Below are 26,273 nucleotides of genomic sequence, written 5' to 3'. Positions count from 1 at the left end.
TTCTCTTAGGGAGAGGAGTCTCGCCATGCCGTGGAGACTTGTCCACAAGAAAAAAAAAAAAAATCCAAGACTTAAGATAAAAATAACAAACTAGAAAGAGTATTCTGGGGTTTCAAACAGCTATTTAGAAGTTGTAAGTCCTGATACACTTAAAAAAACAACTTTCCTGAAAGAGGAATGCATTTGAAATAATTTAGGTAATAATTTCTCTTTTAAGATGCAAAATATTTTTAGGAAAATAGTCTTTATCTAAAGTGAAACTATTTACAAATAAAGCACATGTGACAACATCTAGTCGTGGTATGATGAAGCAAGAATCATTAATTGGTCCTGACATTCCTTCCACAGCTGAAGTCTACATAGGAATTGGGAAGCCTGCTGAGGCTACAGCATGTACCCAGGAAGCAGCTAATCTCTTTCCAATGTCACATTATGTTCTCTACATGAGGGGTCAGGTGGCTGAACTGCGTGGAAACATTGATGAAGCCAAACGCTGGTATGAAGAGGCCTTATCCATTAGCCCTACCCATGTGAAAAGCATGCAGAGGCTGGTAAGTCCTGGGCCCATGGTCATGAGCAATGTCATCTCAGCTGGTGACACTGTACTGTGAAGTCCTGACTTGATGTAGGTAACCATAACTTGTGAGTTTGGGATCTTTATTCTTATTACAAAATGCTTTGGAAACAGTCTTTCCTGGCATTTATTCTGTCTTTTGTGTGTTGGGACATACAAAGGATTTGTAGGCCATAAGACTATTCCAATCCTAGTAGAGGCTATAGAAGAAGAAGCAATTTGCATCTGCCTAATATTCATGCCATTGGGAAGTGAAGGTGGCTTATGGTAAGAGAAGAGTTGGATACTGTAGCTGGATAGTGTACAGGAAAGACCAGTCATTTTGGTATTCTGAAGTAAAAGTTAAGTTCATAAAATCATAGAATATTCTGAGTTGGAAGAGACCTACAAGGATCATCAAGTTCAACTCTGCCCCTGCACAGGAGACTCCAAGAGTCACACCATGTGTCCAAGAGCAGTGTCCAAACACTTCTTGAGCTCTGTCAGACTGGTGCTGTGCCCACTGCCCTGGGGAAGCTGTTCCAGTGCCTAAACACCCTCTGGGTTTTCCTGATATCCAACCTAAACCTCTCCTGACACAACTTCAGGCCATTCCTTCAGTCCTGTCACTGTTCACGAGAGGAGATCGGTGTCTGCCCCTCCTCTTCCCCTCACAGGAGGTTGTCTCTGCAGTGGGGTCTCCCCTCAGTCTCCCCCAGGCTGAGCAGACCAAGTGACCTCAGCCCTCCTCACCCACCTTCCCCTCAAGGCCCTTCACTGTGCTCATTGCCCCCCTTTGGATGCCTTCAGTGCCTTTATGTCTTTCTGACACTGCGGTGCCCAAAGCTGCACACAGCACTCGAGGCCACACCAGTGCAGAGTACAGCTGTTTTCTGCATTCTGCATGTTTATTGATTACCTTTGTGCTATGCCATTTCTTGGGTTTTTGGAAGGTAGAGAATCAGTCTTGCCCCTAAATGAATGTATAGATCTGAGTACAAAGGTACCTTCCCCAGTATAAACATATGTTTGTTTATATACTTCATGGATACATACATGTATATATTGTGTGCTTAGTATGTTAAGAAAATTACTTTTAATCCAGTTTTCTTCCAGATAGAGCAGAATAGAACAACTGAAATCAGCTTCTTACCCAACCTTTTTGTTCAGAAATAGAAGCTGGTTTCTGCCTAGGTACTTATGAATTATTCAGATAAATTTCTTGTGCATCCCTGAGGGAAACATATGAGACAAAAGATCAGATAGGAAGGCAGCGCAGAGAAAGTTTTTTGTTTCACCTTTTTCAGCATTTCAGGATATTGGAGCCTGCTGACAAATGCCAAAAGATTGCCTTTCCTGAAGAAGCAGGCAGTCAATCTAAAGCAGTGCAACTCAGTGAAAATGAAAGCTCATGTTTTGCTGGGTGTCTTTTTGCCCCTCCTCTGAATGCACTCTTGAATAAATAGTCTGTAAATTCACAGTGCTCTTCAGAATGACTGAGAAATTAGCTGTCTAAGAGACATGTGTTGTGAGATGAAAATTACTGGGCTTCTAATCTAGGTTTCCTTTTTATGAGATTTTCTGTTTGAAAACAGGTCCTAGCTTGTAGATAACTGCTCATTTCATTGGATTGGACAGTCCTTTTAAAGGATTCTTATAATTTAAAATTTTGTTTCTAAGAACTTTTTCTACTGTTTTGCACCTTTTCTGCTCTAGGATGATGTTTTGAGTAGATTCTGAGAGATTTATGCTGCTTAAATACAAATATTCAAGACGTGTGCTATAAAAATATTTGTCTGTGTAATTTCATGTAGGAGAAAGTACAAGCTTCTGTATCCTTCTTGACCTTTTGACTATTGCAAAAATTATTTTAATGAGGAGGCCTGCAGTGTTTACTCTTGCCTGTGTGTATAGATGAGTATCTGTACATCCCAACACATTGTTTGTGTATATTTACCTATTTATTATAAAGAAATATGATCTCAGTGGCAGGGCAGCTAAGACAACAGCAATGTAGAGGTACCAACCTCTGTGACAACAGCTCAAACATTAACTTCTAATATTTGTATTCACAATTCTAAGCTGACAATTGGTTAATGAATGAAAGTTCTATGCAAAAAACCCCTTTATTTTCTGTGATTAATTTGATATTTAAAAAATATTTTATATGGCTTTCTAGCAATGCTTCAAAATAATATCAAATGCAACTGTTTCCACATAAAAATTACCTTAGAGCCTATATTTATTTAATAAGTTTTGGTGAATTTCCTTTTGAGGGGCAAATGCTGAGTATAAATTATAGAAGCTTTATGTATAAAATGCAACAAAAAGCAAGAAAGATTTAAGGATGGCATGAATTCTAGCATGTAGCATCTGTATCCAGGCCTGCTTCTCCAAGTGAAATTACTTGAATATTTGAATTGGAAATCAGTTTGGAAGGACTTTTGTTTGTTTTTATTAAAATTTTAGAATGAGTGACACCTGACACTCAAAATTTCCTCATGCTAAATGATTTGAAAATCTGGATCTTTGATTTGAGCCTTTGTAGTTGTCTGGGGAGGGGGGAAGCTATATAAAATATATGTTTCAATTTGTATGAATAAGAACAGCATATTGGGAATAGGAGTTTTCTCCTTTTATAATCCATCCTTTTAATGAAGTTATATCACTCTGGTAAGAAGGATGAAAACCTAAACTTAGAAAAATTTACTATTTTTCATGCAACATTTCATACAATATTTTCACCATAAGTTCTCTCTAAGCACCTATTCCTGAATATGATCTACTGTTTCTACACAGAAACAACCTTGTTAATTTAAATTACTGGAGAACTGTGTGAGTAGAGACCAGAAAGGTTAGTTTTGTGGCTCCAGAGGTGCTGTACTTCTTCCTGGGAGTTACAGCATGTGCTGTGCTTTGGAGTTTCTGCCAAAAGACTCCTGGATTTGTCTCTCATGCAGATCCACATTCTATCAGTGTGGCCATGAAGACTCTGCAGAAGTCTAGTGTACTATCTGAATGAAATTGCTTTCTATTGGCTGGCATCATCATTTTTGCAAAATTACAATATTTTTAAAGAAACAATTCCTTACTCATTTTGCTGCTGTCTCTAAGGTCTTCACAGATTTACTCCTGTTTCAAGAAAGTTACTAAAATGAAAACCAGGAGATCTTGATGATGGTGTGAAAATTGGAGCAGTTAAGAGTGATGAAAGAGATCTGTTTGCCAACAAAATGATGATCACAAATGGGAGGGTTTGACAGGGAAGGTTTTTACCTTACTAATGAAATGCCTAAGACAACGTAACACCAAATGTTGGGGTCTTGATCCATGAGTAAATGAAAAATGGTTTAGCTGTATTCTGCTCAACTGAACTTGGGAAATGGAGCTGCTTGGGCCATACTGTTGCATTATCTAAGATGGGAGCTCTTCCAACAGAGAACTGGCTGCAGGGGCAGCATGTTCCTGCTCACTGCTATTTCCACCCCTTCTAAGATGTTGGGGGGCTCATTAATTAAATCAGCCCAACAACAAAACTAGCTTTTTTCAAGGAGAAATGCTGTTTAAATTCTCTGCAGTTCCTTGTGGAACTAAATTATTCCCTGCACAGTTAGTGTTTTAATCCATATGTTCATTCACTTTATTTTGTTGAGCAATGCTCATTTTAAACTCTGCCTTATTCTCAGGTGCTATTTTTTCCTGTTTGTCACTAACTGAAATTTTCTCCAAGACAGAGGTTATACCAACTTGCTATTTGGCTAGCTCTCACTCTTCACAAGATGTCAAGAGGGAAGCAATAATGTCAGTATTAATTAGGTATACTTTACAGAATTCTTTTGAACAAATGCAGTGTCCTTTCTTCTTTTTAAGGTTTGTATAGTGCACTCAGAAAAAACAACATGAACTTGTGTTCTAAAGCTTTGAAATGCTTTGGTTTGTTTTCTGTATTTCAAATATTTTTTCTCATACCTAATGAAATTTAAAATTTTCTTTAATTACTTAATTTTTAAAAGATGATTTACACTTCAGTGTCATATACCTATGGTTATCACCTGCCTGATTTTGGCCAGAATGGATTTATTTATGCAACTTTCTCCATTCTCCCTACCCTTTATCACTACGTCCAGATTTCTGCATTATTGCTGCCTTCCTGCTTTTCTCATTGTTTTCCTCCCCTGAAAAAAAAAAAGGAACAAACATTCTTTTATCTTCTGCAGTCAGAGTGCTGTTGTGGAAAGTAGCCCTGCTGCTGACGTCTGGAAACTCCTGAAACAGACCATCATTCAGTAATGCCTGAAATGGCAATGAATATTTCAATCCATTGTCCAGGAAACAAATCTGTGTATTCTCTCTCAGGCTAAAATTTCCTACTTAAATCTAGCTTTGAGGTGAAATAGGTATCCAGCATTTTTATGCTGCTATAATCCCAGAAGACTGTAGTACTTCCTGAATATCAAAAATACCACAAAAACCATAGCACTTGCCAGTTAATTTTATTAGTAATTTAGGTTCTAAGAGCAGAAAACTAGAACAGGAAGGGAGAAATTACATAAGCAATTTGCTCATGTAGAAATTAGTTTTCAAAAAGCAATATCTTAGGGAGTTACATTTCCTACTTCACACTGTTAGATACCTGTTAGTTTCCTATAATTATGCATAGCTAAACCAGATCCCATAAGGTTTAGATTAACTATGTGTGCTTTAACTCTCAGTTATAAATACAGTTATTTATTTCTTACTGTACTATACTGACTTCTTATATTTTTTTTCAACCCAAAGACACTGCCAGAAAGAAGTCTGGTTTGTATGGGTTGTATGTGCTTGTGAGCCTGTCACAGATGTTGAGTTGACTGAAAAAAAAGGAAAAACAGAGAATACTTTAAAACATGAATTCAGAACCTGTTTGAAAGGGTCATGGGAGTTAAGGAAGAGAAACACAGTCACCCAGCTAACTTTTTTCTTTCAGTAATTCAGTATTCTCATGTGGAAAACATTCAGTAACTCATTTGATTTTCATCCTCAGGCCCTGCACAGTAACATTGTTGGTTTGGGCCTCACAGGTCTGTCCTAAGCACATTGTGCTGGTTCTCATGGGTGGTTTGGGTTGTAAGTGGTTAGTACAGAGCTAAATGCTGATGCCAAATCTCAGTGCTCCTTTGACTCACTCTCTAAGTGCATCCTTATGCACAGGGTGCTTGACAAAGAGTGGAGGAAATGTAGGTCATTGTTTTGTTAGATTTGTGTATAAAATGTTGTGGGTTTGCCCTTCAGAAACTTCAAAATCATTTCACAAAATGTAGAGAAAGCAAAATACATGTTTGGCCAAATACTCACTGATCCTTATAGAGTGCATTTTACTGTGATTTGACCACATCTAAAGATCTAAATATTTCAAGTGATTGCATTCAGTACCCTGAGAAAACAGTGGCCATTCTGCTTGCATTTTGAGGTGGAAACCATTGAGTTCAAGGACCATTTTGATACATTTTAAATACTTTATCTGCTGTGAGGCACTCACGGGCTATATTCTCTTCTGTCATGAAAATATTATTTCCCCTTTTAGCCTTACAAGAGAAAACCATCAGTGCTTGGTGCAGTAAAAAATTGCATAAAATCAACTTGCATGGTCATTAGTGCTTGAAGTATATTACAGTGGAAATGAAGGTGAAAAATTAGGGAAGTGTTTTTCCCTGTTTGTTTCAAAGTTACCTTATTTTATTTTTTAATTGAGATCAAATACAGCAGTTAACTATTTCATACTGACTTGGAGAAAGATTAGTAGAATTTCTTAAGTCCTAAATGCTGTATCTGAATTTCACAGTACTCTTTTAACACAGATCTATGTATGTTCAGTATTTGACAACAGTAACTGCTACAAATCTGAATTTAAACTAGAACCTGGTCTCCCTTTTGGAAACAGAAAGGGAATTTGCAGCACTAGTTTTGTTTATAGCTTGAAGCACTGAGCTCCCATTTACTCAGGCAGGACTGTGTTGATGCCCTGTGAACTGTTCTGTAAGTGGAATTATGGGGCTGATGCTATTACAGGTCCTGCTTCATAACAGACTTTCTTTTCACATTACTCTGTATTTACTCCAAATGGCTTAAAGCAGCTGTGACAGGAGCAGATCTTTCAACAAGAAAATACCTCCATTCTTGGATGCTTTTCACCCAAAGAGTGAGCTCCCTAAGGTCTCTTCAACTCATTAGTGCTGTCCTCATCTGTCAGCCATTCCAAGAGGAATTCTGCAGCTTGCTTAAATGGGTGTTTGGGTTAGACAATCTGAGGAGCAGAAGATGCAAAAGGCAATCTGATTTTGTGCTGCATGCACAGTAGTTGCATTGAATGGAACTGGACTCTTATGGAGAAACTAAGCTGGTGAGGTGTACTATTTATTGAGAATCTAGTTGCAATGGTAAAGGCAGCTTTCTGAATACAGAGAGAAACTCTTTCAAATAGAAATCTCAGGAAAGTTAATTTAAAAGTAGACCAAAAAAAAAACCACCCCAAAACACTTAAAGGCTCAGAAAGTTAGGCTTGTTGTTTGTTTGGGTTTTTTTAACTTCGGGGATTGTTTGCTTGGGGTTTCTTGGGTTGGGTTTTTTTGTTTGTTTGTTTGTTTTTGTTTGTTTGTTTTTTGGGGTTTTTTTTTATTGTAGGGGTTTTTTAGCAGAAGGATTTTTGCCCACAATCTCAGCTTTAAATTTCTGTTTTCGTGTTATCTGTGTAATAGATTTTTCCACAGTTTATCTATTCAGGCACAGCTTGCCAGAAACCATTTTATCACTTCTGTTTGTTCCCATTTTAAAAAGTGGAAAATTAATTAGTGGCAGATGCTGGCAGAAGGAAGGGATGCTTTGGCTAGAGTTACTGCTCTTTATTTGGCAGGTCACGAATCATTCCACTGTTTTATTTTATTGTGTGGAACTGATAAAATTTCACCCACCAGATAATTCATGACAATTTGCTGCTGAAGCAGGTCAGTCTGCAATGTGCAGTATTACTCCAAAGTTCCTTCTCTTTGCTTGGAAGATTTTAAGAATCTTTGTTTTCTGTTTTTGAAATATAAATAGTGTTCATCTCAAGCTTTGATTCCCATTTTATAGGATAAAGTCTTTGAATCGGGTTCTGTAATCAAAACTGAGCTATTATTAATTCACTTCATATACAGCAACTATGGATCAAATATTATAATTTTGGAAGTAGCAACCAAGTATAGTTTCAATTTGAGGAAAAAATCCAGGGGTCATGATGGCCCAGTCTGGAACAGGGCTTTGGTTTTCTAGACATGATAACAAAGCGCCTGAGCTGGGATTCCCTGCCCTACACTGTTTCAGGTAATTGACAGGAACAGGAGCATGGTGAGATTGCATTTGTGTGATGGTGACAGTATTTTACATGCACATGTAAGATGCATCCACTCGCCAAGAGTTTTTGGGGGTCTCACATCTTTGGAGATACTCAAAATCTGACAGCCCTTGGCAACCCACTGTAGTTAACTCTATTTCAAGTTTGGCTGTAGAGAATCTTAAGTTCCCTTCCTACTTCTGTCATCCTGTCATTCTAGGAATGCAAGCAAGGCAAGGTTTGTAGATAGAAGTAATGATTTGTGTTAGGAAACACGATGGGAACACTTTGTGGACAAAGTCTTGTTACATTTTCCTGTTATGCAAGACTTCTTGTATTTTTACCAGTGGTAAAAATCTATAAAGCACAAATTTTGTTCTTTCTTCTCTTGTTTCCATGGTACATTACCCATGGCAATCATGGAAGGAAGGTGCAAGAGATTAATATACCTTTCTCAACTGATGTCACTCAACTATATGCATGTAAAATATCCACATGTATGTATCTATACATATATTCTGTCCTACAAATCTGCCTTAATATTCTGAATACATCTTATTGTCTTTGCATACAGAAGTGTCAGTAGCAAAACAGTGCAACTGAAAAGGCTGAGTTGGGACCTCCAGAAATTAGGTTTTTGGGCTTCTGTCTCTCTCAATGTTTTTCTTAAAGGTTCAAGTATACCTTAATTATCTGCATTGAGGCTCCTGTAGACAGATACGTGTCGAATATTATTTAAAGAAAACAAAATATTTGTTGCTCTTTACCGTTTTTACATGGGAAGTATCTCTTTTGTAGTACTAAGTAGAGATGATAAAGAGCCAGCAAAATTGTAAAAGCATCTGATCACAGCATAAAAAAAATTCCTTTCTTGGGCTTTTTTTTTTTTTTTTTGGTAGGTTTTAGAAAGGGTAATTCCTGTTAAAAGTCTTTCCAGAGTCTTTCCAGCTTCTTATGCCTTTTACCCTCTGGAGGGCTGACTACATAAAAGTCATTGACAGATGGGTTTTGTTGACATCCCTTTTCCTCTCTGCTTTTTTTCTGGGTAACTGGCTGCCTAAAATAGAATGTAAAACATACAGATTTATACTAATAAAAAAACATTAACAAGGATGACTAATTTAACATAAGGAAAATGTCAGTAGTCTTAGTAATTCAGGAAATGGCCAGGAGGCCTAGTGCCAGTGAAGTGCTAATAGTTGTTCTTGATATTTAAGTTCTCCTTATTTTCAAAAAAAGAACAAAAAGGAAAAGAGAGAAGGCATGGAAAAAATTGAAAATGTGTGCTCTTCCCTGCTATCCTCTGTAGTCTCTTACATCCCTTTTCATAGATACTTGCTGGTGCTTTTTTGCATGGATCTCAAAAGTTCTATTTTTAGTTTGATCTGTGTAATTGCCTTTCAATATGAGAATTGCTTTGCAAAACACTTTTTAAATTAGGTCATTCTGCTGAAGTATGCACTGAGCTAATTATGATTATTTTGGTTCCCTGGGCATTTTTGTGCTCATTGAATTTATTAAAGTATAGCTGGGGCTGAGAACTTACACAGCAATAAAAGCTATGTAGCACCTGGTATGCTTTGCTTGTAGGTAACATCTGGCATCTAATCACTTATAACTGAATTTCATATAATGAATAAAGAAATATTGTTAAGGATTGGGATGGGAGGGTCGTAAACATAAAGAATGGGAAAAAGGCTGTGAGAGAGTAGCCATCCTCATCTTTAAATCAACAAGAGATATTTTATTTTCCTTCTCCTGAGAAAGGCTGTGTTGTAGAATTCTGTAGGTAAGAACTCTTTAGCTACAGGACGTTTGAAGCTTGCGATTGTCTACACATGTTGTCTCTCTTTTCTTTTTCTTTTCTTTTCTTGTGCTGCATAACTTTGCAAATTGGTGAAATATAAGTGAGTACTACCATCAACAGCAATCTGAAAGAGATAAACCATTCCATGTGGCTTAGTTGAGGTGGTGAGTAAATGAGTGTCAGAAACTTGCAGCACCACACCAGGTGTCTGAGCCCTGACTCTTTCTCAGTCTCTCTTAGAATAACCTATTATTATAAACTGGTGCAGCAGTTATCAGTGCATGTATTTTGCTATAAATCTCATGCAGTTTTCAGTGCATTTCTATGCACTGGTTAAATGATCTTTTGCTTTTTGCTTTGTATTTCTCACAGGGGAGCTTTACTTGCTTTGGCAGAAGCTATTTCCTGAGAAAACAGACTGCTCTTGAGAGGACCAGAAGTTACCTAATCAATTATAATTCTTTTTTTCTGACTAGGAACTATAAACAATTTGTTCTTGAAAATTGTGCTTTATCTTATCCTTATCAAGCAAAAAGTGGCTTACCTTCATGCAAAACTGGAGATCTGGAAGCAACTGTCCCCCAGGAAATAATTTTAATCCTCATTTTTGCAGGGTTATGTCAAGCAGCTGTATTCCCCAGATAAGTTGTCTGCTCTGGTTCAGAGTTTTTTCTGCAAATCCCCAGTCTGGAGCAGTCTTCTTATGTCTATCTCTCCCTCTTCAGCTCATCTCATTTTAAATTTTATTTGAACACCTCTTTCCATTTGCTGAAGCTTAGCTTCTCTTCTAGCCAGTTTTATACTTAAGCAGTAATTCCCCTGCTCATGAGTCTACTGTTTAAAGATGAGTTGCACCTTGCACTTTGGAAGAATTCAACCAACTTATTATGTGTGAATAGCATAATATATTTTCTCCAAGATTAGATTTCTTTTATAATAGACTGTGTTTTCTGGTAGCAAACTTGTGCTAGATGGAGTTAGGGAATTGGCCTTTAAGGTTAGTGATGGACTATATTTTATGTCAAATTATGTGTTTAATCTAGATGAACAAATTATTAAAGAGAAAGCAGTTATTTTGAGGAGCTTTAATTTGTGAGAAAATCTGAAGTGGGTTTTGTGCATCTCTGGAAACTGTGTTATTTAGAAGGTGTGATGATTATTTTTCCATTATTATTCCTATTAGAGTATATTCTCTTCAACAAGTAGCAACAAATGGCATGAAGAAAATTATGTGGTGATGCTATTCAGAAATCTACCATCTCTTGATTTCTCAGCAGGGGAGAGGAGACATGCTCTCTGGCCACTTTGTGTACTTCATCTCACTGGAGAAGGCCAGTGTCTTCTCTGAATGAAACTGACTGCAGATTTAGAGTTGTTAATGCTTTTAATGCTACTTCTATCATGGTAAACAACCTGGTTAATCTGAGATGGGTGGAAAAATACATCATGAATGAGACTAAGTAATAATGAACTTGAAAACAGAAAGCTATTTTCAGCTTTCATCACTTTTTCAGTCAGCAGTACAGTGTTGATCTACGCCTTTTAAATTTTGATACTAATGTGTGTGGACTTTATAGAGAGCCAAGAGTTAAGGGCTCTTTAGTTTCACCAGTTAACCATGACTCTAGTCTGTATGTTTTGTTAAAACACTAGCTTTGCAAAAAACTCTTGGCATTTGAAAAAAAATACCATTAGTTATAGTTATTATATTTTCAGGCATGGATATTTACGTATCTGAGGAAATTTGGAAGAATAAAAAGTAAGTGGCTAAGCTGAGCATTTGCAAGTGTTATGGCAACTAAGAGTTGGTATGTCAGACAGTAAGACAATAGCCCAAATCTTTTTTATTCTTTTTCTAAATCAAAAATTTAGATATTTTAAAAAGGTTATAGTATTTTTTCATAATAATTTTGAGTGCTCAACATGTTAAGTTTCAAATATGTTTGGCCCTGAACATGTATTCCCAGTAAGAAATGGGGAAACTGAAGGTGCTGTGGTGCTGTAGGTGCTGTGACATACCTGGCTATATATACAGTACAAACCTCCTGATTTCTCATTCTGAGCATCACATTCATGGGACTCACATTTAATTCCTGTGATTATTCTTTCCAGTGCCTTTGCAATGTGAAGAAAATCATTTTCCCCATAGGCATCTCCAGTGTCAGTCTTGTATCAGTATTCCCACTGCCTGCTGAAAGGAGTCTGTGGAGTGTCTTTTGTGGGTTTTGACTTGCAAATGATTGGCAGACTTTTAGGAGGACTTTCCCTTACGATATTTGAATTTAGTACTCTCACTGATGGACCTCCTATTAAAATGTAGATTATTAAATCAGTTCTATCATTGAAAATTGATTATCAGTGAAAATTACAAATTTGATAGTTCTTGCCTTTGCCTGCAGTTTAAGTGAAGGGATCTGTGGCATCTCCTCGATAGCCGTTCAGCACAGCTGTGTAAAATGAAGTCCTCGTGTGTATCATTCACTTTCAATACTCTTAAATAATACATCACTTCACATACACACATCACTTCACATCTCTCTCCCAGTTCTCTCCTCTATGGAAGATTTGTCAGTGTTGGATTTGCTCAATGAATATATTGTTTCCCAAGTCATTGCAGCTGAGATGCTTGGTGCAGGAGATGGCTGGATAGCAGACTGGTTCTGAACTACCTGAGGCATCAGAACATTGTTTCTGAGATTACTTTTTGCTCTGGTTTTGAGAGCTCAGTTAAGCATTGCACTGTTTTTTAGTAACATACTTTTATAGGTGATAAAGGTAAACTGCTTGTATAAATCTTTGTTTCTTATCTTACATTTTTACTTGATAGTAAGATAAAATTCAAGAAAAGTTAACTTCAAACCAGGACTAAATATCAAGTACATGGATATAGAAATCTAAAGGAAAAAGGATTGTCACAATGGTTGTGAGTATATTCTACTGCCCAGATGTTGAGGTTGAATGTAGTTTTGTATTAAGATGCACTTACTGGAGTTTTGGGAAATTGAAAAAACTTTCTGCATCACACATTACAGCTTCTTTCTGCTAATCTCTGATATGTAGTTTATACATGTGTGGCTTTTCACACTAATCTCAGAAATCCTGTGTTTTGGTAGATGCTGGTGTGATGCTTAGCTGGCTTTCAAGAAATAGCCCTTAAATTAGATTTGAAGTTGATTTTAGGAGCAGCTTTTCTTTCTTAAGAGCTGGCATAGAATTGAAGGAAAAAGCAATATTAGAAAAGCACAGAGTTAAAATGGAGTGCTCATATTCAAGAGCCACGTATCTATACAGAAAGCATTTGACCTGGAAGAAATCTTCAGTCTTTCAGTACTGCTCAGCTGAACAAAGCAAAGCAATTCATTACCAAAGCACTTACTTAGCAGAAATATGAAAACATGTACATTGTTCACACTGGTGAAAGCTAAGTCCTGCAAGGAAAGACACTTCCCAAAACCACTTGAGCTTTAATAGGCCCTTTAGGATGCAGATATTTGATTCTTTCTATTTTTTCTTTCGAAATACTTTGATGAAAAATCACAAAGTTTTAAAATGCTTTCCTGTTCTTCCAGGAACTAAACTTTGTAAGTGAATTTACAAATGCTTCTTTTATGGATGTATCTGAAATTAACATGTGAGTTCCGTTTTTTTTTCCTAGGTTTTAATTAATTAGTCTTTAATTAGTGATGCTGGTGAAATTATTTGTTGCAGCTCAGTGTGTTCAGTCTTCCTCAGCCACTACTAATACACTGTTTACATCTCATACATTGAACTTACTACTTAAGACCAATATCCTTAGGAAATCAGGCATACAAATTCATTCTTTAACACTTTTGTTTCATCTGGACAGAACAAGGAATGATAAAAAAAAAAAAAGCTTGTGCAAATATTACAGAAATAGAGGCAGGAGGAAAGACTACCAAGACCTTTTCATTATTTCAGATTTTTATTAGGTATGAGCAAACACACAAGAGTGAGTGTTTGTAAATTCTCAGCTGCAGCGAAGTAAGGCACAGTCATTAGAAACCCAAACCAGGCTTCACTGCAGTCAGTGCTGTTAAAAGTTGATGGTTTAAAATTATTCCAGAACGTAGCATAATGTATTGTGCTACATTAGCTTAGTTAGCTGTATTCCTGCATTGCATAATATGTTTAGATGAAAGAGTGAATTATGTGTGATGTAAAGACCTTATCTGTAAAGGGCTATAGAAATAACAAAAAGATCATGTGGATTCAACATTTCTTCTGTACAATATGCTGTGTGAAAATGGTTGCAAAGCTCTAAATCTACATGGACAAAGGTGGTGTTAGGTAGCATTTTGGAAGAATGCTTGCCATCTAATAATATTTGCCATCTATCAGAACTGATCTGACTTACTAAAAAAATGGATTTTGCCCTGGCTTCTGAATTAAAATGTCCCTGATGGTAAGTGGGTTTTGCTACCTTAAAATAAGTATTTTAAAATAAAGACACAGTTTTAAAAGTACATCCTCTCATTTAAAAACAAAACAACCTTATTTTCTAAATGGGTGCAAGTAACAAATTAAGGCAGGTATTGTCATGTGTTTACAAATGTTAAAAAGAGAGCAGGTGAACCTCTGTCAGCTGCAAAGTCATTTCAATTTCCATTTTTCCATAGTCCTTATTACAGTTTGTCCTGACAGCTGACAATAGCTTCTTTGGGATTCTGTCTGGTTTTTAATTTATGACCATTGAAAAAGTGATAGCCACACTAGTGTTGGAACAGATGGCTTTGTGAGGGTCATGGACCCAAAGATTTAGCAGAGGGCTATGAAATGCTATGACACAAAGGCAGTCTGTGATGATGCTTTGTTATATTAACTGAATGCCTAGCCACGAGTTGGTAGGTTACAATTGCCAGAAGTAACTGGTTCTGATATAAAGTAGAAAACAGTATGAAATGCTGTCAGATCTATTAAAGTAATTGACACGTCAAACTTCATTTCCTTTCAAATTGTGATATGATAGTATGAGCAGCTGGTGATCTCTGGAAAATAAATGAGGTAGCTTTAGTTTGACCATCCAAACTCACCTCATTTGGTGCAGAATCAAAGCCTGAGCTTCAAAAATTTAGGGATGTGTTATGAGTAGCTGTGGTCTATCTGCCGTGTGGATTATATTTTATTTAATATGAGATTTATATCTGAATATTTTTGTGAAGATTAATCCATTGTTTAACACAATAGGTGGTAGGAAATGTTTGTATCTCACCTCAGACTCAGCAGCTCACTTAAATTCCAGAATTCCCACCTTCCCCACCAAACCCATGCTAGTAGTTCTAATGCCATGAAAATCCCTTCCTTGAAAAGTGGAAGCTGCTACTCTGCATTTCAGCTCTTTACTCAGAGAGCATTAACTTCCCAGTTTGCTTACTCTGATCAAATCCTAGCTTTGTGGAGGAGTGCCTTTTCTGTCACTCTTGTTCTTCCTGCCAACTCTGCTCCAGTGAGCTAGAAAAGTGACTCAAATGGACAAGGCTCTTACACTTGGGGAAGCAGGGCTCCAGTTTATTCCAGCTGCCTGTCAGCTGAGAATAGTAAACCAAAGGAGAGGACTGAGGAAGAAACTGCATTTGGAATTACATTTTCTCTGCAGATTCCAACCTTGTGCACTAATTTATTATACAGTCTGAAAAATGTATTTCAAGAGCCATAAACCAACCACAGAATATGATTTAACATGCAGCATCAATCAGAACAGTGATGGATATAAACTTACAAAAAGTCCATAACTGCAAGTCATATTTTGCCTCCATCTTCAACAGGAATGTGATATTCATCATGAATGGCAAAGGTAAAATTAGCAGTTGAAATGAAAGTATGGAAATGATGGTAAGTACTTGCTGGTGGAAGAGTATGGAGGAGTTGACCAGAATTCTGGAAGAACTAGTTGATGGAATAACTGAGGCTTCACTGAATATTACTGGATTTGTTAACAGAAAATTTTAGAATAGTTCATGCAGTACCTCTACTCAGTGAGAAGAGTTGCATGACCAAGGCAAGGTTTGATTAAAAGTGAGACTTGGAGACCCTTCAGTGAAAGCAATAAAATAATTTTCAGAAATGCAAGAGCAAGACTGAGTATGGAAATGACTGGGGAGGATAAAGAGCTGGGGATAAAGTACTTGATCAGAGCTGTATCTCAATTGTTTGTGAGCTGGCTGGGCACAACATGAGGCATCATCTTGTCCCCATTATCAGCATCATGATCTTGTCAAGAGTGCAGTCTCACCTTTAGTTTTGTGAGCCTACAGATTCTCCTTCCCTTGTGGAATGGTGGTGTTTGTGCTCCACTGGTTGCTTTATGTACCCAGAAGAGAAGCTGCCATGCCCAGTGGAACCAGCTGGGGCTGGTCCCTGGGGCAAGTGAAGCCTCAGTGTGCACTAGGGCAGAGGTTTCCCTTTGGTTCCTCCCAGGCTGGGGCTGTGATTCTCTTGAAATCCTGAGTGATGTGCTGGATGGCAAACCCAGTGTGTGGCTTGGCCAGTGCTGAGGTGACTGCACAGCACTGTGGCACTGGAAATGTCTGCAGCACTTTCTGGGAGGAGAAGGAAATTTTAATAATAATATATGATCCTTGTAAACTTGGGAGGAATATGTATAATCCAAATAAGGCTAAGTGGTATTGGCACTGGAGCAAATGAAAACAAACTAGCTAGGGAAAAATTTCAGAAGATGATGTGAATAGGATTCCTAGCACTTTCAGGCTAAAAAATGTGGAGCAAGAAATCTTGGTGTAAGGTTGTCCAGATAGAATTGAGTGACCTAAGAGGATTCTTCTGATCTGATGTTGATTAAATAGAAAATACCTTACTTTTGCAAGTTTTAGTTAAAAAATTAACCATTAATCCACAAAAAAGAGTTGAGAGAAAATGTGATAAGCTTATATGGAATTTAATTATAAAACTTAGGTGATGCTTCAGTTATAGTAGTGTGTTTACTTCCAGGTCAGTACTAGCAAAAGCTGATTTGTTGAGGTATGTTGATGTTATTCTTAGCTCTTTAATAATTTTTCCCCAAAATACTTCTATTTGGACTTCTCCCTTTAGTTGTCAGAAGCTTTTTCCTGTAGATTTTTCAGTATGTTCAACTTCTTCCAATTTTGTGCAGGGTAAGTCAATATATAGGGAAGTGTTTGTTTGATTTTTCTGAAGTGCTAGAAGTCCTTTCTTATCCAATGGTTAGGCTCTGGCTCTTCTGACCTGTGCCTGATGGTGCACAGATGGGAGGGTGTGGGCCCTTCTTTCACACTGAAAATAGCTGTCCCTTAAAGGAGAATCTGCTGGCAGCTGTCCTGGCAGACTGGCAGGTTAGCAGCTACCTACAGCTTCTGCCTTGCCTCTCAGAAGCCAGGCAGAGAGGGGGTGCATTCCCTCTCCTGCCAGGAGGGCTGTGCACACTGCCATGAGGATGCCCTTGCTGAGTGTGCTGAGCCCCAGCAGCAGATGGCACTTCACATCTGTTTTGTGTGGGAGGAAGTGGTCTGTTTCCTGGGGATGCTATAAACATATATATTTATTAATACTGAATTGAAAATAATCTCTTTTTCTTAGAGGTTACTGCAGTGCCAGTGTAGTAAGTGCTGCTGTGGTGTCATAACACTTTTGAAACAGTGACATTAGTCATAGCTATAACATATGTATGTACATATTTTTATATGCAGAATTCTCTTTGGCTAAGGGGAAAAGGAATAAAAAAATGAATGATGTGCTTTAATCTGAGAATTTCTGTTTTATTTTAGTAATGAAAAGATTGGTCATCTTTTATCTAATACCGCAGTTCTGACTTTGAATATTTAATACAGCATTTTTCAGAATATTTGAGAGAAATGCACATGCATAAATGCAAAAAGGTACTTCAGAAGAATATTATTCTCTTCTGATTCCTTTTCCATAGTCTCAAAAGTTCAGACAAGTAAGTGCTAGTTTCTGTAGTACTGATGGACTACAAGTGCTGGCTTTCAGTACAGTGGCAATATGGTGAAAGATCTCCAAAGCTCAATTTGGACTCTGACAGTTCTATTAATTATAAATTTTACTCACAGAGCCTAGTACTTGATCTGCAACTCTGCTTTTCCTTTGATACACAAACTATTCCCCTGACTTCAGATTGATTTCTTCATTAAAACACTTGATCAATTTTTCTAATTACTATTTCCAGAAGCCACATACAATGCAGTGTATTCAATGTGGTTGTATAGAACTGTCATTAATGAAAACCAGCTTCTTAAAAAGTCACTGCTTGCTATTTCTAATTATTTATTCTTTAATTCTATCTCTAATTGACTGATGGACAGAAAACATTAATATCTTGACATTATAATAGTTTTGCATGGAGCACAAGCTTTCAAAACCAGGAACCTTCAGGTATTCTAAAGTCAAACCTAGTTTTAGGCAGTGGAATAAAGATCCTGAATTCCTGGTATCCTCAGTTCTTGTGAAAAATCCAGCTTTAGCTCAAATAATTGAATATTGACTCAGTGGGGTGACTTTGAGGCTCCTCACTTCAAAAACTTGATCTGTTTATCCTGTTTGGTACTTGTGTAATTTTTGGAGGATTTGGGGTTTTTTTCCTCTTTTGGATATTGTAACTTCTATGTTACTCCTAGGTTTTGAATAACAGAAATACAGTTTGCTATACTTCTGGCCCTTTGACTCAATACTGTAAAAATAATGGCATCAATAACAAACAGTGCTTTGGAGTCTCTGTATTGAGCACAAGTGGTAAACTTGGCCTTGCTTTGAACCCAGGCAGTGTTGAAATGCAGCTACAGATGAGACTGATAACATGGCAGGATTTCTGTAGGGAACTCACTGGGATGTGTTGATATCTATGAGCTGTCTACATAGAGGAAGAGGTGGGGTATGAATCACAAAAGACCAGAACATACCAAAATATAGAAATGGCTATGGGCCCATTTCATAAACAGCACTGTGTGAAGCTGTGATCTCCTGCACCCCTTTTCATCACAAGTGCATGTATTTGGTACATCTGGGAAATCCTCATTTCTGGTTTGTGGGAAGGGTGAGAAGACAATGATGTGGCTTCAGTGCTGGGAGGGAGGGAAGGGAAGATCCAGTGGTGCCAAATGGAGGGAGGTGATCCAGAGACCTACACACACTACAGTGTCACCTCATGCTGTCACACCTGGGACGAGATGTAAAACATTTGCCCCAGATGACAAGTACTCCAAATTTAGGACTGGCCATAGTCTGAGGGCTAAGGCTATACTTAATTATTCCCTGATGCCACTGGTGATGCAGTACTTGCCACAGCTGTAGCCATCTGACTTCTGAAGGGAGAACCATTGTGGGGTTACTATGTTGGTAGCCACAGTGTATAAAATAAGGCCCTCAATGTAATTTTCAGATGGAGGTAAAAAGTTAAATGAGCTCTGGAGTCTCTAACTGCTTCATCTTATCATAAGGTGTTTTATTGTTTCCAGTGTGCTTGCTATAGTCAAATTATATAGTCAAATCTTGCAGTGTAGCCTGGTAGTCATGCTATTTTTTAAAGCTATCAGGACGTTCACATAAGGTGTAAATCAAAATTACAGCAGATTATTGCAGGAATATGTTGTCTTAATAGGAAGAGAAGTCCCCCAGGGGCTTCCCTCTCAGTGGAAGACTGCAATCAGCAGTTTTTAAAAACAACCTTCAATGTTGAACCTTTCTGCATTCTGGGCTGTGAGCAGTAGGGAACTAAAAGGCAATCACATCCTTGTGGGAAGGGGTCAGTCATTTCCAAGGGAGTTACAAGCACAGAGATGCACTCCCAACCACACGGGTTCGTTATTTCATGCTGGTGATGTGAAGTTCAGTGAGTAACAAAGCCAAAGTTGTTGTTTTAAGAATCTGTTGCCAAGCAGTAGGTTTTCTCCTAGCAACAAGTGTTTTGCAGCAGGGGAAGCAATTGGATACCTTAGAGGGTATGTTAGCACTGGGGGAAGGGCAGAGAAATAACAAACTGGGGCTCCAGTAGGGCCACAGAGAGCACAGAGGGTGGGCTGGGCATGGAGGGAGGGGTGAGACAGAGAGGGACATGAGGCACAGGTGATGATCTGGGATAGGCTCTGAGCAAAAGGGTTGGATCAAGGCACAGGCTTGTTCATCAGCTGCTTTGTTTGGTTTAGTGAGTGATCAAATGTAGTATTATTAGCTGGTTGTTCTCATTTAAAAAAGAAAATCCATACTGAGCTGCTAGGAAGCTTTATCCAGACCATATTTGAAGAAATATGCTTTTTATTTTTCAAAAGAACTTCCTTGTTAGAGAAAATAAGATAAGTAGTTCTTATTCTGCATTTTGGAAAACAAGTTATATATATAATGTGTTATGTATATAATATACATGTTGCAGTTTCTTTTCCAATTAAAAAAAAAACATATTTATTATCACCTTTACTTGTAAAGTAAGTGTAGTGTTGCCAGTCCAGTTGGTTTTAAACCTTATAATGTGGTCACCACCCTTCAAAATCTCTGCATTAAAGTGCAACCTGTGTCTGCAGATACAGAACTATGTTTATTCATCATTTTTCTGATGGAATGGTTTATTTCTAACTGATGTACTGTGTCATAATCTTTTCGTACTTGCAGAAAATAATTATGCACAATGACTCAAGATGCATGTGCCTTTGAAAGGAGTTTATAAATGATTTCTTATGCAAAGTCATACTTTGACTAGATGGACATGTTTCAGCACAAAGTCACCAGCTAAAATGAAAATAGGCAAGCACAGTATATAAATAATGTTCTGTTTCACTCTATGTAAGTGTAAAATATTGATTATAGACTACATTTAAAATGCATATTTTTATCACAGAGGTTGGAAAGCATCAGCTGTAGAATTTTACTTGTTTTTCCATATATCATGGCAAATTCTTCTCATTTTGTCTCACTAACACTTCTGTTTCATTATTATAGCATAACACTGTCAAGTCTCTGGTAAACCTTCAAGTTTGATAGATTTGTTTAAAAATAGCAGCCACCTTAACACTTGCAAAATAGGCTGAAAAAGCAGCATGTAACAAGGGGCAGTTTTTTTGATGCTAAAATTACCCTGCATATGGATTTGCAATGCATACATTGCACATTGAGTTTTGTAACTATTTATGGTCATAATCCCTGATTTTGAAGTTTTTAGATAGGAAGGGGATGTTTCTAGCATGTCCTTCTGATTTCTCACAGCTTAAAGTTGATCGTCTCTTAGGCTGGGACCCACTTTAAAACAGTAAGGTAGTGAACTGGGATATTATTGTCAAGTTGGATGTAGTGAGTTCTTTAAATCTTTTGTAGCTTTTAAGAATCATTGTTTTCCACATCTGAATAGCTCTGTCTGCTTATACATTATCAGCTGTTAGCTTATTGGGCTTCAGCAAGTCATCAGCAAAACAGGCCACTGTTCTTCTGTCTCCCTGCCCTTATCATTAAAAGCAAAATCAGTCAATTTTTTATTTTCATATGCTTATAATGTTTTCTCATAGCTGTTGTTTTTACAAGGCAAACTTTTAGCTCTGAGGGCTATTTTTTAGCTAAATAAGATTTGTATCATACAAGTATAGGAAGCTTTTTAGCAAACAAGTCATGTAACAGATCTGCCAGGAATAAATTAATATGAATATCATATCTGGTACTACTCAAATCTCCATAGTTGAGACTTCTGTAGGTCAACAGACTGTTTCTTAACCATGGTGAGAATCTCTGGCACTTTTTTGTGTGTTAAATCAGCCGCATTTCTTGTTCTTGTTTTGTCCATTTCTCCCATTTCCCAGGTGTCTTCTCTGCCTCCCTGAAAAATGCAAGAGTGCAAACGGACTCATGGTCACAGTTCCTCTTTTTCTCCCTTTTAAATAAATTTCTTTGCGTTTCAGAACATGTCCCACTTCTAGTCTATATTCTCAGAGAAAATGAAAAGATTCCTCTTGATATCAAGTGAATAAAGGTAAAAATCTCAAGTGGTGCTTCTGTTGAGGCTGAGAACAGTTTATTTTCAGGCACAGGGGAGAAGGAGTCGGACAGTTAAACCTGAAGGAAATCTGCTCTCTTGAGACAAATTTTTTGGTTACGCTGAAGAAACCACAGTGATATCTGTAGTGTTACGTTTCTACCCTTTTTTTTCCCAGTTAATGCAAATATAGTTTAGCACTTTATGATAAAGCTTAGGGTTGGTGAGACATATGATGGGCAATAACTGTGACTGTAATATTTTCAATGTCAGTTCCACGGAAAAAAAAAATTTATGTCAGCTTCTCATTTGCCTAGAAGCAAATAAAAAAGTGACCTTAGTAGACTGCTGTAAATGGCTGGTGTTAATAGTTCTTTTAATAGCTGTTTTTCAAAATGAAAAATCAGTTATTTACAGAATTTTAGTCCTATGTTTATTTGTCTAGATATGTGTTTTGCATTGACTGTTTGGTTAATCATTATGACAGGTTAATTTGCAAAGAGAGAAAGCCCTTCTGCAGAAAAAACATACCTTTGTAGTGAAGACTACACTACATGCTTATTTAATCAATTATGACTTTATAGAATTGCTTATTATATGATGTTGTTCAGGTTCTGAGTCATGATATTTTAGTAATGAAAAAATAGTGCATTTTCTAACTGGAAATTTTATTTCAAGACTGTAATGCTCCACTTGAAAATCCAAATTAATCTGAATGTTTTCCTTTTAAAAGATGCTTACATTTGTCTAATGAACAAATGGACCCTGTTTGACTGAGCATTGTAAAAAACAGTTCTTGAAGAGATGTTTGGGTGAAATAAGCAAAGAATAGCAGTTTTGTATGTGGGGCAATGTAAAATGAAGTGTAAATGCAATGGCAGAGGGAGGAAACACATGTAAAATCATTGCCCAACAAGAGGGAGACTTTGTGACTCCAGACTGGGTGAGGAAGGAATTGTCAAGATCTTGAAAATAACTTGTGGCAAAATTTGGAAGCACTTTCCTCCCCATTTTGATCAATTCCTAGAGGGTTTGTTCTGTTAGGATGTGAAGTTTGCATAGAACCTGTCTGTGGTGACAGCAGCACCTCCCTGTTGGGGCAGCACAGTGTTTCACAGTGTTGCTGTTTTAGAAAGCCCCTTTGGAGAGGCCCTGGAGGCTCTCAGAATTGCAAAATCCCTTTTACCCCCAGCTCTGGCTGGGCACTGTAAAGGGCTGTTGACCTTTCCTTGAGCAGAGAGCATCTGAACTCCACAGATCTTGGAGTACTGTTGATTATTCAAAGTGACTGGGATAAATATCAGCGGACTGCACTGGTTTCATTGGTTGTGATGATGGCATAAAAAAGTCTCTTTGTTTCTTCAGAGATTCTCTTCACTTTCTGCCTGTGCCATTTCTCATTAGAGTTCTCTCTTGGAGTTTTTTGAGTTACAAAATCCACCCCTACAATGTAGAACTGGCTAAAACAAAAATAAGGTTCGCATAGAGAGTTTGCAACACACAGACATCCTAACCAGAGAGAAAGTGAAAGCCTTAACAACTTAGGGAAGATCAGTGATTTGACAGGAAAAAAAAAATCAACCTCAAAGGAACCCCCAAATTCTCAGCAAACCAAACATGGAGTAAAGTAATAAGCAACATTTGTACTGAACTGCAAAATGAAGAGGTTTGCACACATTAGAGGCTTTTATAACTGTGTTAGAAGCAAGTGTCATACATTTATTGTTCTTTCAGGTGAAAGAGATGCAGTAGCAGGAAAGATCCTGCTTTCTCCTGCAGATGCCAACAGTTGTCTTGAACACCTCTGTCAAGTACTGCAGCAGTCTAAATGTACAAAGAACAAATAGGTTGCCTTAGGAACTTACTGGTCGTATTATATTTTGTTGACTGGATCTTCTTATTTGCACATTTACTATATAGCACTTTTTCTAATTGATTCAGGTTCCAGAACCCCTCTCATATTTTATCTTCTTAAAGATTTATAGAGAGGATATACAGAAAAGGCATTCTGCTTAGGTTTTAAGGTAACATGCCAAGTCTTAGGGTGTGAACCATATGCCACTTAGGTACCCTTCTGTGTTTCTGCAGAGCTGATGTGTTTTTCAGGCCCATCTTCAGCCATAAAGCAAAAGACTTAACATTATTCTGCAAATAAATGTTGTCTGTACATCTGCTGTTAAACAGGTGAAGGCCCGAACTGGTAGCTTTGAGATTTTGTTTCCAGTCAGAAAGCAGAGGAATATACACAGTGAAGGACTGGGATAATTTAAATAATAATATAAATTTGATCATTTCTGGAAAATCTTAGAGGAATTTTGGTTTGGGAAGGGGGTTAGTTGGGTGGGTTTTGTTGTTGCTGTTGGTTTTAGTGGATCAGGTTTTTTCCTGAAGAGTTAATGCAGAAAGCAATTGTATGCTGACAGCTGGTAAACTGAAGTTAGTTTTCTTGGATGAGTGTTGGTGTGAGGTCACCAAAGGATATTGCTGTGTGATAGACACAGCTCCTTCTGCCTGTGGTGTGTAATGCTTAATAGAGCACAGTCAGGCAAGGACTGCAAACAATCTGAAATGTTCTGTGCCTCAGAATTGTAATGAATTCATCTGGGAAGGGGATTTACAAGCTGGACACTTACAGTGCGTGACATCTGACCATCATTCTGACAGAGTTCATGAATCAGAGAGTGTTTTGTGTTCTTTCTCTAGATCACTTATTTGAGTTCAGCCCACAGGTACAGTGATCAAATGTCACTATCCTTTCAATGCTCTGCATGAAACAAGTGGAATTTTCTGTTGGTCCTTTGGAAGCAAAGCTTGTTGTCCCAGGGCTACCACCTGAGGCAGGAGCCTTCATCCCATCCCAGGCTGAGACACCAGTGAAAGGCTGACTTTCAGGAGGCACTCCCTGGAGAAAGCTGTGTCCCCAAAACATGAGGGAACAGCATGCAGCCTCATTGCCCATGCAAGAATGGTTCCTTCACTACTGCTATAAATGCTAATTTCAACACTAATGCTTGTATTCTTAGGAAAGTATAGAAGCAGGCCAACTGCCAGTATTTGCTCTAGTTCTATCACCTGGAAAATCTCAGCTATCCTTTTTGCCATACACAATAGGGCAGATGTGATGTAATATGTGTCTCTTCCTATGAACAGGCTTATATCTGCAAAATTTGGTTTTTCTTTGGTCTGGAAAGGAACAGTTTCCATCCTTAGCAGGCAGGGAAAATGGCTTGGCATATTTAAGAAAAAAAAGTTATTAGCAATATTCAAATAATTCACATGTTTAATTAGTATAAAATATACATATCTGCACAACAAAAAAGAAAGGCTTATGAAAATTTTCTTATCTTGAAGAATAAGAACACTCAAATTTTATTAAGGTTAGGTGCATTGCAGTGACAGCTTTGTGTATTCCATCTTCTTGCTTCATTTTTTTGTAGTTTCACATCTGATACCTACCAGTCACTGCCAATCACTTCACTGCAGGGGAAAAAAGCTCTGACCCTGTGAGTTATCCAGGTTTTGTATTGGAAGTACTGTTCACTTGCTCTGAAAATGCTGACTCAATTGACAGCTCAGAAAAAGTCCAAACCCAGAAAAGCCCTCTAGCACCTTTATGTGAGAACATCTGCAGGCTGCTAGAAATTAGCCTGCATTGCATTTATTTATTCACTTGCCAGTACTGTACAGCACTCTTTATGTTGTTCTACAGAGCAGGGTGTGCTCAGTTGTTCTGTAGGATGGAGTTAACAGTCTTCCCAAGCTGAAACTCAGCCAGGTGGGCACAATTCCAGAAATGTATGGTGGGTAATTCAGGGGCTGCATAGAATGTCAGTACTTTCTAATCAGCAGTGCTTAGGTTAATAAGGATTTGAGGGACAGATGTGCAGATAAGAGAGATAAAAGAAATGGTGGTCCAAGGAGAGGGGGCTGGGAGGGCAGAATGCACAAGGCCTCTGTAAGCATGTAATTGGGACACCTCTCTGCAAAACAAAGATTTGCGCTCCGTATGTGTTTTGCAATACAGAATCACAATGTAAAAATGCATAATATTGTTAGGATTATTATAATCCCAAAATAAAGCTCTCTTACTGGGTCATTCCATGACTTTTCTGGCACAGTAACATGGCTGAATATGATGGATGGAGATTTCCATGGCCTCATTCAGCCCATATCCTAGTGGCTCTGGACATGCCCTGGATTGTGTGGTGTTGATTTGGATCCCATCCCGCAGAGGAAGATAGAGGATATGTAACAAGTATGCTCATGAGGAGGTTCTGTGCCTGCTGGTGCTTTGTGCATCACTGGGGCAATATCAGTCCCTGTTCCTGTTCCACAGATTAAATCAAGCACTGTGGTTGTTGCCCATTGAGCTGAACTCAGTCTTGTTACAGCATCCCTGTGCTGAGATGCACAGGGAGGGTGTGACAACTTCAGGGCACACACCTTAGGACTTCAGATAACAGGAGCTTGCACAAAAGCCCAGGTACTTCCTGCTTCTTGGCAAATAGGTGGAGTTTTTGTTACTTAGTCTTTGTTTCTTGTCCAAAGCCACTTGACTTTGTTGGTGTGGAGTAGCTTGCTCCGGTCCTGCATCAGGTAATTTCTT

General features: G+C 37.9%; 1 protein-coding gene across 1 annotated transcript in view; it reads left to right on the top strand.

Annotated features, from left to right (window-relative positions):
• The window catches only part of TTC7B (tetratricopeptide repeat domain 7B), a 118,349-nt gene that overhangs the window by 90,930 nt on the left and 1,146 nt on the right, over nt 1-26,273 (top strand). The window contains exon 19 of the mRNA XM_066551965.1: nt 349-551. Within this exon, the coding sequence (XP_066408062.1) occupies nt 349-551 (203 nt within the window). The remainder of the gene's footprint in view (nt 1-348; nt 552-26,273) is intronic.

This window comes from Molothrus aeneus, chromosome 6 (assembly GCF_037042795.1).
Source record: "Molothrus aeneus isolate 106 chromosome 6, BPBGC_Maene_1.0, whole genome shotgun sequence".
Lineage (NCBI taxonomy): Eukaryota > Metazoa > Chordata > Aves > Passeriformes > Icteridae > Molothrus > Molothrus aeneus.
The sequence above is the reverse complement of the archived record's forward strand: the minus strand, read 5'-3'. Positions and strand labels throughout refer to the sequence as shown.